This window comes from Ovis canadensis, chromosome 14 (genome assembly GCF_042477335.2).
Source record: "Ovis canadensis isolate MfBH-ARS-UI-01 breed Bighorn chromosome 14, ARS-UI_OviCan_v2, whole genome shotgun sequence".
In the NCBI taxonomy this organism is placed as follows: domain Eukaryota; kingdom Metazoa; phylum Chordata; class Mammalia; order Artiodactyla; family Bovidae; genus Ovis; species Ovis canadensis.
This window is the reverse complement of record NC_091258.1, coordinates 26,970,277-26,987,264: the sequence shown is the minus strand read 5'-3', so window position 1 is coordinate 26,987,264 and position 16,988 is coordinate 26,970,277. Positions and strand designations below refer to the sequence as shown.

Genomic DNA, 16,988 nt, shown 5'->3' with positions numbered 1-16,988 from the left:
GGACTCCTTGCTTGGGTTTGGGCCAGGTCATGGTCAGCCATGGTGCATGCAGCTCCTACAGCACCAGCAGGACAGACTGGGAGTGGGGTGGCCCCAACCTCGTGCCCACTGCAGCCCCCACAGGTGCCTGCTGCCCCAGTCCAAGAGCTGGCTCCTCTCACGGAGCACTGTGGGCTCAGGGAGTCGGCTGCCCATCCCTCTTCTGCCCCCATCGGCCTTGGCAAGCACCGTGCTCCCATCCCTGGATGCCTCAGTGGCCTGTGACTGGACAGGTGGCATCCAGCAATCAGCACTGAGCAGGTGGAAGAGCTGTGAGCTGGCCAGGATGAAGCTCTTCTCTTTGGCATCTGGTGCCCAAACAAGAGCTTCTGGCTGGATCCTGGAGGGCAGCAGTGGGCCAGGAAGGCCAGCACCCGCTCTCCCCGTGCCCCAGGGGCCTGGAGCAGTGCCATCAGGCCCAACCCTGGGCGAGATCCAGCTCTTAAGGCCACTAACCATGTGATTCTGGCCTGCAATGGCCCGTGTGTACTCAGGTGAGGTGCTGGCCCTATGTGCGCCCACCCAGAAGGGCCCTCTGCTCACAGAGAACTAGGCTGCTCCACCACTGTGCTCAGCAAACTGAACTTCTTTATTAAGTGCCAAGGTCCAGGCGGGCGCTGCCCCCTGCAGCCCCTCTGCCGAGGCCTGTGCGTGATTTCCCGGGCCCCTGCAGGGCAGCAGCAGCCGGGCGCTCACTTCACGTGCTCGGCCGCGTGGGAGGAGCAGTAATACTTTTTGTGGGCGATGAAGGTGGACAGGCTGCTGAACCTGATGTTGCACAGGCGGCAGTACCTGTGGTTGCCATTGGGCACGGGGGCCGGCGCTCCCTGACTGGGGGTCTGCACACCCTTGTCCGAATGCGAAGGGGGCGCCGGCACCGCCTCCGGGGACGCGGCTGGGGGCGGGCCGGGCCGGGGGCTGCTGGCAGGAGGCTCCTGCAGGTCCTGGCCGTTGAGGCCATCGCGGGGAGCGGCGGGCGAGGGCGTCCGGGCCTCCGCGCCGGGTCCGACTAGGGGCTTGCCCAGCAGCAGACCGTGCGCCAAGCGGAAGTGCTCGATGAGGTCGCCGCGCACCACGCCGTTCGGGGGGCAGTAGGGGCAGACGACGGCAGGCGGGTCCTCGGGGGCCGCACGCAGGCGGCGCGGGGCGGCGGGGCACGAGAACTTTTTGTGCGCCAGGTAGGCCTCGAGGCTGTGGAAGCTCACGCGGCAAGCCGTGCACTCGTGGTAATCGGCCAAGGTCGCCAGGCCAGGCGCAGGGCCCGGGGTGGCTGCTGGAGCCTGGCGTCGCGGCTTCTTACTTAGGTCGATAGGGCCTTCGGCCGCGTCCGGGCCACTTCCGCCTCCACTTCCGCCTCCGGGCCGCGGCGATGCGGGCGGTGTGGGGGCGGGTCCGGGTGGCGTAGGGGCGGGGCCTGGCGCGGAGGGAGGGGCGGGTCCGGCCAGGGGCGGGGCAGGTCCGGCTAGGGGCGGGGCGGGCCCGGCCGCGTGCAACTCATAGAGCTTGCGGCGCCTGCGCGTGCGCACTGGCGGCGCGGAGGGCGCAGGTGTCCCGGCTGGTGCTGGGCGGCGCGGCGGCGGGTCGTGGCGCGAGGCGCAGTAGTAGCGCTTGTGCACTGTGTAGGTCTCGTGGCGGCTGAAGCGGATGTTGCAGGCCTCGCACAGCGTCCGGCGGGGGTCGTCGTCCTCATCCGCCCCGCTGCCCGGGCTAGGGCTGCCCTCGCTGCCCCGGCCGCTCGCGTCAGCCTCTGCCTCGGGCGTGGCCGCGCTCCCCGCCTCGTCCTCGCGTGCCCCGGGGCCCGGCGACGAGCGCGGTGCCTCGGCCTCTGCGGATGGCGGGGCAGGGGGCACGCGAGGCGGGGCGGGGGCCGCCTTGGGCCGGCGGGCTGGGGGCGTGTCGTCGGGCGGGCGGCGGCCAGAGCAGTAGAGGCGCTTGTGCACGTAGAAGTTGTTGACGTTGTTGAAGGTGATGTCGCACTCGAAGCATGTGGCGCCCTTGGGGGCCCCCGCGAAGAGGCCTGCCGGCGCGCCCACCCCCGCACCCGCTTGCAGCCGGCTGTGCACCAGCTCGGACATCTTGGCCAGGATCTCGGAGGCCGGTGGCGCCGCGGGCAGGTGCGGCAGGAACAGTGCGCTGGGCCCTGGGCTGGAGCCGGGCGTAGGGCTGGACAGCTCCGCTTTCACCCGCGCGGGGCCAAGGCTGGATGGCGACGGCGTTCGTGAAGGGGCGAGGGGCCCTGGCTCTGCCTCGGGCTCCTCCGCTGCCTCCACCTTGATGCTCCTAGGGGCCGCTAGGGGCTCGCCGTCGCCCCCGTTCTGGGGACCCGCTCTAGCCTCTCCGTTGGTAGCCTCGGCCAGGGCCTTCCTGTCCACTCCTGGCGAGGGGACGGGCGCCAGGCCTAGGTCGGCAGAGGCCAGCGGGCTGTGCAGTGCCGTGTGCTGCTGGAAGGCGGCCAGACTGTCTGTGGGGAGAGCCCAGGGGCCACCTGTCAGGGCTGGAGCAGGACCTGCCTGGGGCAGACCTGAGGCGGGGAGGGTGGGAAGGGAGAACGGGGCTAGGCAGACGTGGTACAGAACCGAGTCTGAAACCGCCACCCCTCTTCCTGGTTCCCAGGGGCTCACCTGCGGGGAGCTTGGCAGTGAGGTGGCCCGTCCCTGGTGAATAGATCTCAGCCTTAGCGCCTGGCTGGCAGACCATGTGGTTGGTCACCAGGTGGCTGTAGAGGATGTCCCTTGTGGTGGAGATGAAGCCGCAGCTGTGGCAGACTCCTGCAGGAGGGCCGTGGGGTCAGGGCCCTGGGCAGCTGGGCCCCACCAACCCTGACCACGGCCTCCAGCCCCACCCTGCTTACCGGTCAGCGTGTCTGTGTGCACCTTGAGGTGCCGCTCACAGTTGGCCTTGGTGGTGAAGGCAGACAGGCAGATGAGACACACGAAGGGGCGCTCTCCTGGAACACAGGTCTGGTGAGGGAGCCTCACTGGCCAAAGACCCCTAAGCTCTGCCTCCCAGGACGCTGGGGCCCGTGGAAGGCAGCAGGGAGTGGTAAAGAGGACCACCCAGACACACCCGTGGCTGGCATGCAACCCCAGGACAGGCACGGTGAGCCTGGGTGGGAGGACATGGCGTTGGAAGGGGGTGCTCACCACTATGGCTACGCATGTGGATCTCCAGGGAGCTGGCGCTGGGGCAGCTTTTGCGGCACTGGGGGAAGGGGCAGACCCGCTCGTTGGGGTAGGTCTCCTTGGGTTTCTCATCCGAGGCGGCCACGGCAGGGGAGCCGGCACCCTGGCGGCTGGCACAGTAGTAGAGGAGGTGGGCTTGCAGGTTCCGCTCGCTACGGTACCAGATGCCACAGTCTTTGCAGGGAAAGACGTCTTCTGAGGGGACGAGAAGGCAGGGGAGAGTCGGGCCCAGCCTGAGGGGGTGCCCCGGCAGCAGTGTGGCCACCTCCCACCCAGGGCAGGCATGGCCCTCTGCAACATGAGGGCTGTGCCGCGGGGTCCTCCAGCTCGAGGCAGCGAGGCCTGTGACCTGGGCTGTGCCTTCTCAGGTGTCCGTTGATGAAGCTGTGTCCCCTTTCTGTGGATCTCCAGGATGCCATGGGGACATGTGGATGGGGTCCCCCAGGATGGCCCCTGCACTGCTTTCCAACAGTGAGCTCCGTAAGGAGACGCTGGAGTCTCGTGGGTTCCCATGGAAGGAGTATGGTCGGTAGGGATGATAGGACATGGGGGACGGCCTGGAGCCGGGTGCCCGTGGAGGGGGAGACAGGTGGGTGGGCATCCAGGTGCACATGTCCCCAAGCGCTGGGGGTGGGTGGAGGCCAGGAGCTGCGGGGGACGAAGAACGTCCGAGTCAAATACACCCCCAACCTGATGGCTCCATGTGTTACTGGTCAGACTTTGCTGACTCACCACACTTAGCCGTGTGGGCTGCCTCTGCGTTTTTGGTTTATGGGAGTGTGGCCTGTGGGGGTGGACCTGCCAACTGGTGAGGATTTCTCTGATGGGCGCTTCAGCAGCCCTCAGGTTCCCAGAGATCCCTAAGGAGCGTCCTGTCGTTTCTGCCCTGCTCTGTGGCTGAACCAGGGAGGGGGAGGCTTTGTTGTGTGTCCCGACCTTGATGTGAGGTGGAGCCTGGGACCCCATCTTGGGGTTTTAACTTCTGTAGGTTAGGATGTGTTCCTCACTCCGCTGGTTGGCAGTTACTTAAGCAGTGGCTGCCTCCCCACCGCCCATGGATGCCGCCAAGTTCCCACCTTCTGCCTCCTTTAAACCAGTGCTCCTCAACCTGTTTGGCACCAGTGGCCAGCTTCACAGAAGACAGTTTTTCCACAGACAGGGGTGGAGTGGGGGTGGTTTGGGGATAATTCAAATACATTACATTTATTGTGCACTGTATTTCTACTGTTAACATCACCTGCATCTCACATCATCAGGTGTTAGATCCCACAGGGTGGGGAGCCCTGCTCTAAGGAATTTAGTACCTGTCTGTGGGGTGAGGTCGTCCCCTCATGCCCAGTATCTGCAGTTTTTCTGGCCCCAACCTTCCCACTGTGTTACCACTGGTTTTCAAGTTCCCTTTTATTTGGGGGCCTCAGGGCAGCTCTGTTCTCTTACCAGCGGAGGCCTGGAGCTGGGATCCAGATCTCTAGGGCCAGCGGTGGGCTTTTGGTATCTGCAAGCTCTGTGCTGGGGGACGGGGGGCTGGCTGTGGCACGGGGAGGGGGTGGGAACCTTGGAGCCTCAGGTGAGCCCTAGCCCTGAAACAGCGAGGATGGTCACGGCTCCACTGACCCAGGGTGACCTGAGTCCTGGCTGGACGCAGCCCCGTGACCTGGACAGACGCCTCGAGACGGGCATTAGCTCCACCCCTCTCACAGGTGAGAAAACAGAGGCTCCCAGTGCTGGCGTCTCAGGAATCAAACTGGGTCTGATTGACTTTGGAGCTCAGGGTCTGAGGGCCTTTCTAGACCACCAGCTGGAGACCCACTTGAGGCTGGGGTGGGGTTGGTGTAAACTCGATAGCGAGCCCACCGTGGCCTCACAGATGAAACATCAAACTCAAGGGGAGGGAAACCGAGGCCCAGAGAGGCTGCGTCTGGGCTGGCTCGAGAGGAAGTCCTCCAGCACTGGGGCTCCTGGCAGGCCCCGCCTTGAACACAGAGGGGAGACGGGCCCTGCTGGGCAGCGGACGCCATTTCCTGCCCTGGTGCAGGGGCCATCCTGGCCCCTTAGAGACCCTTCCATTCAGCCTCCCTCGTCCCTGAAACTTGGTTTAGATAAGACCCCTCTGTGCTCACCACCGCCCTGAGCCCCCTGCAGGATCCGTTTTCCCTGGAGCAGTGGCCTTGCCCTCTGCAGTACAGTCCCTCCACGCAGGCTCTGGGCACGGGCCTCCTGCCTGTGCTTGTCCCCCTCCCCTCTGGTGACACCCGCCTCACTTGGCTGCAACTGTTTGGGTCATGGTGTCCGTTCCAGTGCCCGCAGATCCTGTCCCTCCCTGGGGCCTCATCCCGCCCAGAGCTCCCCGCTCTGACCACACCCTGAGTCCCAGCACGTGTCCACTTAGTGCCCAACAGGCTGCTGGCTGGGTCCTCCTCCCTGCCTGCGATGGACGGATAGTGCACGGCCGCACCGCTGCCTCCTCCCCCAGCAGGCCTTCGGGCTCCCGCTCCTCTCCAGCTTCCTCCTTGGCACCTCCATAGCTGCAGGCCACCGTCACATTTAACCTTCAGAAGAAGGCCACTCTCCTCCGCCTAACAGCCATGCAGTTGAGAGCTGCACTGGACCGACTTGGCAACTGCATAGACGCTGCTGCCTGAAAGCCCTCTGCTGCGGTCATTTCTCAGGAGGGACCCCAGCCCTCACATGGGACCACCCTCGGAGTCTCGCTCTGGCCAAGGTCTTGCTGGGCCGTCTGCCTGGCTGCCCTCCCTGGTCTGCGGGTCTCCCAGGCACCCTGACTGACGCAGCCCCGGCCAATGCCCACGTCACTGCTTTTCTCCCATTGTGAACCTGCCCGTGGCCACCTGCCTCTGCCTTGGGAGTGGTGGTGGTTCCCTCAACATAGGCAGGGCCCCACTACTTGGTCTGGCGTGGACATCAGGCAAGGATTTGAGGAGTAAGCAAGTCCAGACCCTCTGCTGGTCGTGGGAGGGGTCCCTCTGCTCCAGCTGGTCTTATCGGCGGCTTTGTCCTAGGGGGACACAGCTGTGTCCCTTGCAACTGGGAGGCAGGGGTGGGGCCAGCACGTAATGGGTGAGGGCAGGGCTGCTGCTGGGCCTCCAGGGTGGGTGCATCAGAGACCCCACCCCAGCCCCACGAGGCTGCTCCGATTGCTGGCCAGGTAGGGGCTGCAGAATCTTTGTGTGCCAGACACGCCGGGTGAAAAGCCCCCTCATCCATGGGCTGCATCCTGGGGCTCTCCCCGAACCCCACTGTCAGGCCCCCGGAGCACATGCCCTCTGGGCACATGCCCAGCTAACAGACCAGGTGACTGGTCCTTGCAGATCTTAAGCTGGGCACCCCTTGCAGTCTAGAGGGGGGCGGGTGGCAGTGGGTTACTCACTGTTGACGACCGCGGTTGCGAGGATGGACGCCATGCCGGCCTGCTGGGGCAGGAGCTGGATGTCGGGGTGGGAAGGAGCTGGGCTCTCGGGCTCCGCCGGCTCCTTCTTCACAGGGTGGCTGGGGTTGCTGGGGGGCTTGGCCACCAGAAGCACTTTCAGCTGTCCACCTGCAGGTACCGGCCTGGTGAGCCTGCACCAGAGGGCTTCATCTGTGGGGGAGGGCAGCTGTGATGCGGCGGCTGGCAGCTCCAGGCCACGACAGCCGTGCCTCTGCAAAGACCTCCCTCACCGCCCCAATCTTATCCTCCTGAGTGCCTCTGCATGGCCCCATCTTAAGACACCTCGTTCCGCAGCCGGGCATGGGGGCCGGAGAGAAGCCACACCAGGTGGGCAGCTGTGGCCAGCTGGTTTCCATGGTGTCCCCTGCCTCCTTGGGGCTCCTGAGTGGTCCCCCAGGGTGTGCCTGCTCTTTGGGCCTCCTTGCGCAAGCCTGAGTGGGAGGGCCTTTTTCCAGGAGAGGGGAGTCAAATAGACCGGAGCAGCCGGGAGGGCTGGGTAGCCACTCACCAAGCCCTGGAAAGGCTTGGCCGGCACGGCTGTTTCCGCAGCGGCCTGCAGGGGGCAGCCTCGGCTAACAGGACTCGGTCCAGCTCAGAGGCTGCCAGGAGCCTACCTTCCCTAAGAGGCAAGGCCCCAGGCCACCCTATGAGAGCATTCAGCGCCCCAGGGACCCTTGTCCTACCCGGGCGGATGCGCCCTGCTAACCAGGCCATTTCCCAGTCAGGTGTCCAGGCCCCTAGCTGGTCACCTGCTGCCAACCCGGGCCCTCCAGTGCTCTCTGGGCCCTTAAGGGTACCCTCAAGCAGGGAGGAGGGGTGGGGGTCCTCTGGAGAGGGGTACATGTGGCCATGTTAGCCAGGCCCACGGGGTCAGCACAGGGCAGAGGGGAAGCTCAGGTCCCTGGGTGCTGCTGGGGACCCCACATGGGAGAGGGGAAGCTCAGGTCCCTGGGTGCTGCTGGGGACCCCACATGGGGAGGGGCTCAGGTGGGTGATGGAGCAGCAGCCCAGGCTGGTCCCCTCTTGCCCCAGGACACTTGATTCATTGTGCCCAGGCGATGGTGAAGGGGATGCCCCCAGAACATTCTACCAAAGTGGAGCCCCTTGTCAGGGAAGGAGGTGGGTTTCCTGTGGTCAGCAGGCACATGGCCCTTCCAAGTGGCCATGCTGTGGTGGATGGCCCTTGCGCGGGTGTAGAACTTGTCACGAGCCTGTCCCCCCACCCACTCTGGGACCAGAGCCTCCATCTGTAATGGGAAGTCCCCTGCCTTGACACCCAGGTCGTCACACACTGGGAAGGCTGGTCTGGGCAGAGCCAGGCAGGCAGGGCCAGGACCAGGGGTGCTGAGGACCCAACCTGCCCCCCTCCCTCGAGGGCCACTCCTGGATGGCACAGGAGGGGCATGTGGGCAAGTGCTTTCCTTGTCCTCACAACAGAGGCCCCACATGGACCCGCCGGCCCCTGCCAGACCCGGCAGCCCACCAGGCCTGGTTCCTCTGCTGCCCTGGTGGTCTCCCAGAGGTCCCGAGGGCAGTCCTGGCCTCACTGGGGGGCTGCTCCCCCATGCCTGGGCACACACCTGTCCAGCCCCAGACTGACATTGATGGGGGCATGGCAGCAGTGGCCCAGGCAGGCTGGTTTGCCTTTAAGGGCCGCCCCAGGAAGAGCACGACCCCCCTCCTCCGGAAGCCGTGAGGGAAGCGCCAGGATACCAACCCTTCCGGTAGATCTCCGCATTGGCCTCGGCCTCGGCCAGGGGCTGGGGCAGCGTCCTCAGCCAGCAAGCCTCGTCCTCCAGCAGCAGGGTCAGGGCCGGGCTCTGGGGGCAGGAAGAGGGGTCAGCAAGCACTCAGTCATGCTCCCGGACACAGCAGAGAGAGATGTAGGCCAGGGGCGTCCCCAGGGACCACGTGGGCAGAAGCCTGAGAGTCCACCCCATGGGTGTGCCAAGCACCGTGTTGGCAACAGGCACTCTGCAGGGAGCCAGCGCCTTCCACGGGTCAGGCGCTGGGTTCACTGGGGAGCTGAGCCCCAGAGAGGTCGAGCAGCTCACCCAAGGTTGCACAGCGAGACCTCCATTCACTCCAGCCGCCCCCTCCTGGTGCAAAGCCACCGGAGTGAGCAGGGGACTGGCCTGGAGGTGGCATTGTCTCTGTCCTCCCTCCCAGCCCCGGGGCATGCCAGCACACCTCTGTCCGGTCCATCCTGGGGCCGGCAGGTGGCGGACACGCGAGGAACCTCTTCCTGGGCCCAGCAGCCCCACGAGGTCCCTGGGCAGCAAGACATCCCCCTGCCTTGCTGGCTGAGCACCCAGCCTCCCTGCGGCTCCCTGAGCGTGGTCAGCCCCCGCCCCCACCTTGCTGGTAGCACCCTTCTCCTACCTCACAGGTGAGGGAAGGGAATGGGGGCAGCTCACTCCCCCAGTGGCCTGGCCTGAGAGTCCAGCCTTTGAAGCGCCCAGCGGGGAGTACAGAGCTTGCCCTGCTTGGCCCCAGGAGGTTGGGGTGACCACTGCCGCCCGTCAGGCTGCAGCCCCAGGGCTGGGTGGGTTCTGGACTGCTCTTCTCCAGTGGGGTGGCCAAGCTCAGGCCCTGGGTGCCGTGTGCAGACTGTGTTGAGCTAACTGTAAGACCGTGTTATCTGCTGCCCCCTGGACGGGGACATTTGTGCACCCTGGGGCACCTGTGGCAGTTGGTCAGGATGCTATGTGGTGGGATGTCTGGGGCAAGTAGCACTTGGTGGGGGGCGGTCCTCTGATGGGTTGTGGGCACCACCATGCCTGGTCGCATGGCTTCACTAGGCTTTGCTTGCAGGGACCATGTGGGCTCCAGAGCTGGGTACTGGGGTGCAGTCCAGACTCCCTGACTGGGAGACTTGGGAGGGCGCTGGCCCTCAATACACAGCGGACTCACCGCACCCCTCTGCACCTTGCCCTCATCCTGTGGTGGACTCGGGCAGTCCAGCCAGCGGACCAGCTGCATGGCTCAGTCGTAACAGTCGTCCAGTGGGTCACAGGAGTGGAGCTGGCCAGCACCATGCCCTCCTGCCTGGGCCCCAGCATCTCTGCAGAAAGGGCGATGCCCAGAGCCTGCATGCCCCCTTGACAGACCTTGTGCTGCCGCCTGCTCTTGGGGTGGGTCACGTCCCTCTCTGAGACTTGGTTTCCCCTGGGGCACCAGGCAGTCACCATCGGTGTGGCGCCCACCCTCACTTTGGACAACACCTGCCTGGCAAGTGAAGAACAGGAGCAGGGCCACCCTTGTGCCTCGGGGCCCAGGAGGCCACCAGGCTGTCAACCGCCAGACGTCAACTGGAGGCGACGGGCTCCACCAAGGAGCTGGCTTTTGAGGGCCAGCCGCAGAGCTGGGGATCTCCCCGCTGGGAGGTTTTTGCCGCCCATAGCTGGGGACAGGCTGGGGCCAAAGTGGAGTGGGCGCAGCAGCGAGTGGCCGGCGGCTCCTGCATCCTGGCTGGCCCAACTTGGGCCAGCAGCTCGCGGAGGCGGGGGCCTCTCTGAGTCTCTAATGAATATTAATAAGTGGAGGAGGGAGAAAAAAATTAATCTGCCTGATCCTCAGATGGGTGCTGCGGTAACGATATGAAATCTAATTATTCGTCCCAATATTTCTAAACCCTCAAACTGAGACTGACAGCCTCCCGGTCGGTTTAGTGCTTATCACTCCCAGGAGCAGCGTGTTCGCGGCATGATAAAAGCACAGCCCTGCTGACGCTGCAGAACCCCCGATTCTCCACGTCCGTCCACGCGGAGGGCAGGAGGCAGCGCCATGTTCCTGGGGGCTCTGTGCCTCCCGCCAGGAGCAGCCCGTTGCCTGGTGGCTGCCCTGGACTGGCTGGGTGCCCATGAGGGTGGGCGAGGGGCAGGGGACGTGGGGACCCCATGCCTGACTCCCAAGAGGGAGAGGGGCCAGGAGATCCAGGGTTAGGACCCTTCCCCCTCATTCCCTTGGCCCTTAATACTCTGGGGGAGCCTGGCCCCCACTTACATGGGCAAGGCTGAGCCCACCAGCCCTGGCCTCCCCCCCTGCGCTTGGACCCTAGGGGTGCAGGCACCAGCACCCCGCCACAGTTCCAGGGAAGGGAGCACACCTCCACCCACCCTGTCCCGGGAGCTGCAGCCTGCCCTCCACCCAGCCCTGGGCGGTGAGGACAGATTTCAGTCTCTGCCCTCCCTGCTGTGAAGGGGCAGACATGGTTCGAGCTGCTCTGTTCTATCTTTTCTTCTCCCCCTCTGCCCCCCCGCCCCTAATTCCAGGCAGCCTGGGGACAGAGCCCTTTTCTCTGGTGGTTGAAGGTCCTGTGGGCAGCAGGGTGTGAGCCTGGCCCTTCTGCCAAAACCATCAGAGACCGGCTACCTCCCCTCCTGGGGCATCCCAGGCTCACTGCTGAGCTTGGGTCTAGCTCGCTCTGGACAGGCTAGGTTCCCCACCCTGCCTTAACCGTGGGGGTTGCTTGGTCCCTTCCTGCTCCAGCATAGTGGGCGGCCCCTTTAAATTCTCTGGGTGCATCTGAGAACCCTCCTTGTTCCCCCAACAAAGAGGTCAGTGTCTGGGTTCTGTGCCCAATGATAACCATCAGAAACCCTATCTCTACCGCATCCGCTGTGACAGCCATATCTCAGGCTGTTCCCAAACCTGCCTTGCGTCCGTGAAGCAGCATCCAGGGGTGGCAGGGTCCTGGCTCAGAGAGCCAGACGGCCCGTGGAAGGCCTCCCAGGGCACCATGGGCAGGCTCACGGGAGGTCAGGGGCGCAGGCTGTGGTGGGCTCTGATCAGGCCTGCACCCCTGTCTTGTCAGTCTGTCCCAGAGGCATCCCCACCCAGGGGGCGGCTCAGGTGTGTCAGGCGAGAGAAGCACAAGGGACCCACCGTGTGCCATGCCTAGGCTGGGCATCTTCCCTTAGGGATCATTCCCTATGGCAACCGCAGGAAGAGGGGCCTCACCAGGAGGGCCCTTGTCTGGTGTGCTGCAGCACCCCACCCTCTGGCCAGTGCTCATCCTGCTGAAAGTTTGGCTCTGCCCGGCCATGACCACTGATGACAACCTTTGGGGGAGTTCCTGTGGGGAGAGCCACTCAGAGCCTGTGGTGCCCGAAGGCCCAGCTCCATCTGCGTGGAGCCAGCTGACCTCATGTCAGCCTCATGGGCCGGGGCTGCCTGCCCAGACCTGCTGCTCCTCCAGAGGGTCCCTCCTGCCTCTCGTGGACGTCATGGTGGCCTTGCAGATAAAGTGGATGAGCTCTGGGAGGGCAGCTGGACAGATAGATGGATGGGCCAGGTTAGTGCAGGCCTGCTTGTTCATTCATCCATCCACCATCCATTTACCCTTTCACATATTCACATACCTACCTATCCATCCGCTCACCCACCCATCCACCCATCTTCTGCCTGCCCACAGATTCACCCACCTGTCCATTCTTCACTTGTCCATCCACCTTCCATTTATCCGTCCACTACCCACTCATCCATCCACCGTCCACCTGCCCGTTCACCCGGCACTCAACCTTCCATCTGACATCTACCTGTACACGCATCCATCCATGTATCCATCCAGTGTCCACTCACCCTTCCATCCATCCTCGTCCATCTACTATCTTTCTCTATTATCCATCCATCTTCTGCCCATACATCCAGCACTTAACCTTCTGTCTAACATCTATGTGCCTGTACATGTATCCATCCAGTTATCTAGCCAGTATCCACTCACCCTCCCATCCATCCACCAACACCCTTCCATCCACCTCTGCCCATTCTACCATCCAGGTCATCTGTCTACCATCTGCCTGTCCACCTATCCATCCATCCCTCTGCTTATCCTCCACTCTTCATCCTCTTACCCGTCTACATATCCACCCACCACCCACCCTGAACATTTCTTCTGCATCGGAGTACAAGTTTTACACTGCTGGGCCTCCAGCCCCTGGGTTTCCAGTGAAGGCCCTAGTTGCATCCTGGGGTATCTTGAGGTCCCACAGCGAACCAACTCTTGACTCCTAGCAGGCTCTGAGGACTGTGTGCTTTCCTCAGTCCCATCCCCAAGGCCTGGCGTGTGCGAGGACGGCCACCGTGCCTCCCCTCTGCTCTGCAGGCGGTCTAGGCCCAGGGTGATTGTGGGAAAGTGCTGCCACACCCCAGAGTTGCCCCTCTCCCACTTTGTCCTCCAAATAGCAAAGACAAGCTGCCTGGCGGGCGATGGGATGGTCTGGGGTGGGAGGTACTCGGGGGAGAGAGCCGGGCCCATCAACTGAGCTCGATAAGGGGCCCGCTGGAACGCTAGCGAAAATATTTAGACAATAAATGAAGTATCCGAGAGGCACGCGTATCTTTAAGAAATCAATCATCTTGTACGCGTGTCTGGACACTTGGCGCCAAGGCGGAGATAGTGCCTGCTGGGAAGATAAGGGTTAATCAAGGATTTAATTCTGCAGGAGATAAAGCTGCAGGCCGAGTGGGCTGCCCTTCCTCCCTGGGCTCCTCTGCGAGCCTCAAAGGAGCGCTCCCTGGACACTATCTCCCGGCCTGGAGAGGGTTTCCAGCCTCACGCCAAGTCTCCCCAGGCTGACCTGTGCCCTGGGCCCAAGGAGTACAAGAACCTCCAGAGGGGAGGCTGCCGGCGGGAGGGGAGGGTCTGGGGATGGGGAGTGCAGTGGGGATCCCGGGTCTCCAGTCCCCTAGCCCCACCTTCAGGGGTGTCTGCTCTTTGGTCCTGGTCACGTTACCTACCCTCTTTGGCCTCAGTTTTCTCATCTGGACATTGGGAACAGCAGTGCCTCCCTTAGGCGGGGCTGGAGAAAATGAGGGGCCAAGTCTAAAGACGGGCGCCTAGCAGTTGCGTCTGGAACACACAGCTGTCCCTTGGAAGGGGCTGATCTTCCCCAAGGAAGGAGTGGAGGGAGAGGTGGGGTCCTGCTCAGGACAGACGGAGGGCGCCAGTCAGCCTGCCTTGGTGCCATCACCACTATGCCTTTTCTCTGCACTGAGAGTTGAGATGTAACAGTCACGGAGCTCCCATCAACGCCCCCCTAACAGCTACCCTCTCGAGGGCAGGCTGCCACTTGCATCCCTCTAGTGACAGGGAGCTTCCTGCCTACGGGACTGCAGTAAGCACCACAGCCTAAACCACACAGTGGAGCCAAAGGCTGGCTCCTTCCAACAAGCTGAAATCCACGCTGGAGCTCTCGCTGCTTGCTACCTGCTTGGGGCCATGGGACTGGAGGGTCGCCCTCCACAGAGTGCTGGCCATGCTGCCCTGGAGGCGTGGCCTGGAGTAATCGCCGCACGGGAAGCCGGATTCCCCGCCTTCCAGACAAGCTGCTGCTCTGCCACCCTCTTCACTGCTGGGAGTGCAGGCTCAGGCCTCAAGGACCCTACGGGACTCCCATGTGTCCCCTGGAGGTTCCCTGGGCTGAGGAGACAGCGGCTCAGAAAGGCGGGCACACAGCAAAGCGGCCACAGGGTGGGAGACTCCAGGGTCCGACCCTATGCCATGGGGATGGCCTGGCCTTGAAGGTGGGCACCCTGCGTCCTGGGCCAGCCTCCCACCACCTTGCTGAGCTGTCTCCAAGCTGCTGAAGCCTGGGTCCCAATTCTGAGACCTCTGCCCCAGCGTGACCCACAGCCCAGGCTTCACTTCTCACCAGAGTGGCTAGGGGCTGTGAGCCACCGTCGGAAGGGCATGCCTGGGGATTCTGCCCATGCTCCCTGCCAGCCCTGCTGCAGGCCCTGCGCCTGGGCCTGGTTTCCTCTGCAGAGAAACGGGCTCTGTCGGGTTGGAGCTGATTAGAGCTGGGGGGAGCTGCCACTGACCAGCACGACAGGGCCCCTGCTAGCACCCTGGATCCAGCCTCACCTGAATGCCACACTAGCAGTCGCAAGGGCCTGGGCCATGGCTGCGCCTGCGCACGTGGGGCACCGGGCCCTGGACTTGGGAGCGCCAAGCTGGGTGCGGCCTGGCCTTCGAGGCCAGCGTCACCATGGCTGGAGGTGTTTCCCGAACACTCGTCGTGTACAGCCTCCCTCCCACCCCATTCCCATCGCAGCAGGTGCCCACCCCACCGCCCACACACCAGCCCACACAGGCTCTAAAGTGAGCACTTGGGCCCCCTGTGAGAGGACGCGCACCGACTCGCCTTAAGGAGAGGGCACCTCAGAAGCAGCCCTGAGACAGGTGACATGTCCCTCAGTGGCCATCAGCCCGCACTGGAGACGCGTGGGCACCGACAGTGCCCTCTCCTGTCGTCAGGAGGACCCACAGGCATGTGACGGGTGGGACGCGTCGCTCACCCTGGGTGGCAGCTGTATCCAGAAACCCACCTCCCTGGCCACTGGGGGTGGCCCCACCCATGAAGCCCAGTGCCGGGGCAGCGCCGCTCGCCTGCCTGGGCACAGGCCAGGCCCGGGCCCACCACTCGGTTCCTTGCTGCTCCCTCCCCTCAAATGCCCTTCCCTTTCCCTGCCTCACCAGCATCTACTCCTTCACCAAAGGCCCGCTCAAAGAACCTTCCCCCAGGCAGCCCTTCCTTGGTCAACCTGAGGGCTATAGCCCCACACCACCTCCCCCAGGCAGCCCTCCCTGTGCTCCCACAAAGTTACCTCTTCCCTTCCTTCTTGGTCCCAGCACCTCATATCTGTACCTCCTGACCTGTTTCAAGTCTAGAGGCAGGAGCTCCTGGGCGAGGGTCTAGCCCAGGCCTGGTTCAAGGACTGAAGGGCCTGTGCCCTGGGCTGGACACTGCCTTGGCCCATGCGGCTGAGATTGGGCTACTTACCAGTTCTGCCTGCCCGGGGGACGAGGCTCTGGTCTGGATGCTCCCGCGGAACGGGCCCCAGGATAGGCCCTCTGTGAGGCTGCACCGAGCCCGCACACACCTCTGTCCGTCTTGCAGCAATGGCTCCAGCTCGTCTACAGGGAGAGACCAGAGGTGTGAGGAGGGCCTGCTGCCCAGGTTTAGTCCGTCCTTGCAGCCCCCCTCACCTGGGAGCATTCAGGGGACTGAGGGCAGAGGAGGGCGGGCGACGGGCGGGTGGCCCTGTGGCCTGGCCCAGGTTACGAGGGTGGTGCTCAGTCCTGGGGGCCAGGCCAGACCCTGTGCTCAGACCTTTTAGGGGGGATGGGCAGGCTGCAGCAACCGGACAGAGAGGGGTGCCTGCCACTGGATCTGAGCAGGTGGCCACACAGCTCGGGGACCACGGCTGCTGTGTTGGGATGCATGTGCCTTGCACAGCTCAGGACATGCACACAGAGCCAGGTCACCCCCCTCTGCCTTACATGGGGGCAACACCGCCGACACCGATGAGACTCACCTCCCGTCCCGCCACACAGTCCTCCCAGCCCCCTCCCATCGGCTTGAGTCCCGAGATCTGCAGAGCACACACGTGCAGGCAGCTGTGGAAATGCTGGTTTCCCACTGTGAGTCAGGGACTGCATACCTCCCACCTCCTGGGGTTGGGGTGAGGTTGAGTGAGTCAATCCTCTTAGCACCTGAGCACAGGGCCCAGCAGGGGAGCCAGGACAGGAGCTAAGTGTCCTGCCCCCGAGGTCCTTGGCACAACCAGGCCGTGTGCACCCAGGTGGCACCATCACTCCCTGAAGGACCCCCGCCCACTTTCAGGAAAGGTCTGGACCGGATTCCTGCTGTGGCCCTTGGTCAGCGGCTGCCTTTCTGAGTAGTCTGCTGTGCTACTGGGGGTCGAACGCTCTCAGGCTGAGGCCACCTGTGCTGTGGCCGGGGTGGCCACCGCAGGACTCTGTCCCGTGGATGTGGACTGCTGGCCTCTGCCAGGAGCACCCCCAGTCTCTCTCACGGGGCAGGACTTCAGGGTTGCACAGTTTCTGCAGCCAGGCTCCCAGGCTCAGCTGGGCCTTGCTGCACGACCCACATAACCTCGTGGGGTGGACTACAGGGCGGCCCCTAAAGACACCTGCGCTGCAACCTGGGGGTGGGCCCTACAGCAAACGACAGGTGTCCTCATGAGAGGGACACAGGAAGAAGCCCCTGTGAAGAGGGGGCAGGGACTAGCATGACACAGCCGCAGGGACACTGTCCCTGGAGCCTCGGGGAAGAGCAGGACTTCCAGCTCCAGAGTTGTGAGAGTAGATTTCCGACATTTCAAGGCACCAAGGTTGTGCGATATTCCCTGGGAGAGACACACGTGGCAAGTTACCCGCACACTAGAACCGGTGTCCTCACCAGGGAGGGGATGATGGTGGCCACGCCCCCACAGGGCGGTCCCTCCCCAGGCCACACGCCCTCTGCCCTGGAAGGCAGGGCCACCTCATCCCTTGGGTGCCACCTAGGCCT

General features: G+C 63.9%; 1 protein-coding gene across 3 annotated transcripts in view; it reads right to left on the bottom strand.

Annotated features, from left to right (window-relative positions):
• Nucleotides 1–605: 605 nt before the first annotated feature.
• The window catches only part of ZFPM1 (zinc finger protein, FOG family member 1), a 61,102-nt gene continuing 44,719 nt past the window's right edge, over nt 606–16,988 (bottom strand). For 2 of the 3 annotated variants that reach the window (XM_069552633.1, XM_069552634.1), the window contains exons 4-10: nt 15,456–15,589; nt 8,387–8,489; nt 6,610–6,819; nt 3,183–3,416; nt 2,891–2,986; nt 2,661–2,807; nt 606–2,500 (exon numbers count right to left, since the gene is read on the bottom strand). In XM_069552633.1, the coding sequence (XP_069408734.1) occupies nt 732–2,500; nt 2,661–2,807; nt 2,891–2,986; nt 3,183–3,416; nt 6,610–6,819; nt 8,387–8,489; nt 15,456–15,589 (2,693 nt within the window). In that variant the 3' untranslated portion in view covers nt 606–731. The remainder of the gene's footprint in view (nt 2,501–2,660; nt 2,808–2,890; nt 2,987–3,182; nt 3,417–6,609; nt 6,820–8,386; nt 8,490–15,455; nt 15,590–16,988) is intronic. The other variant, XM_069552632.1, reaches the window with a different exon arrangement.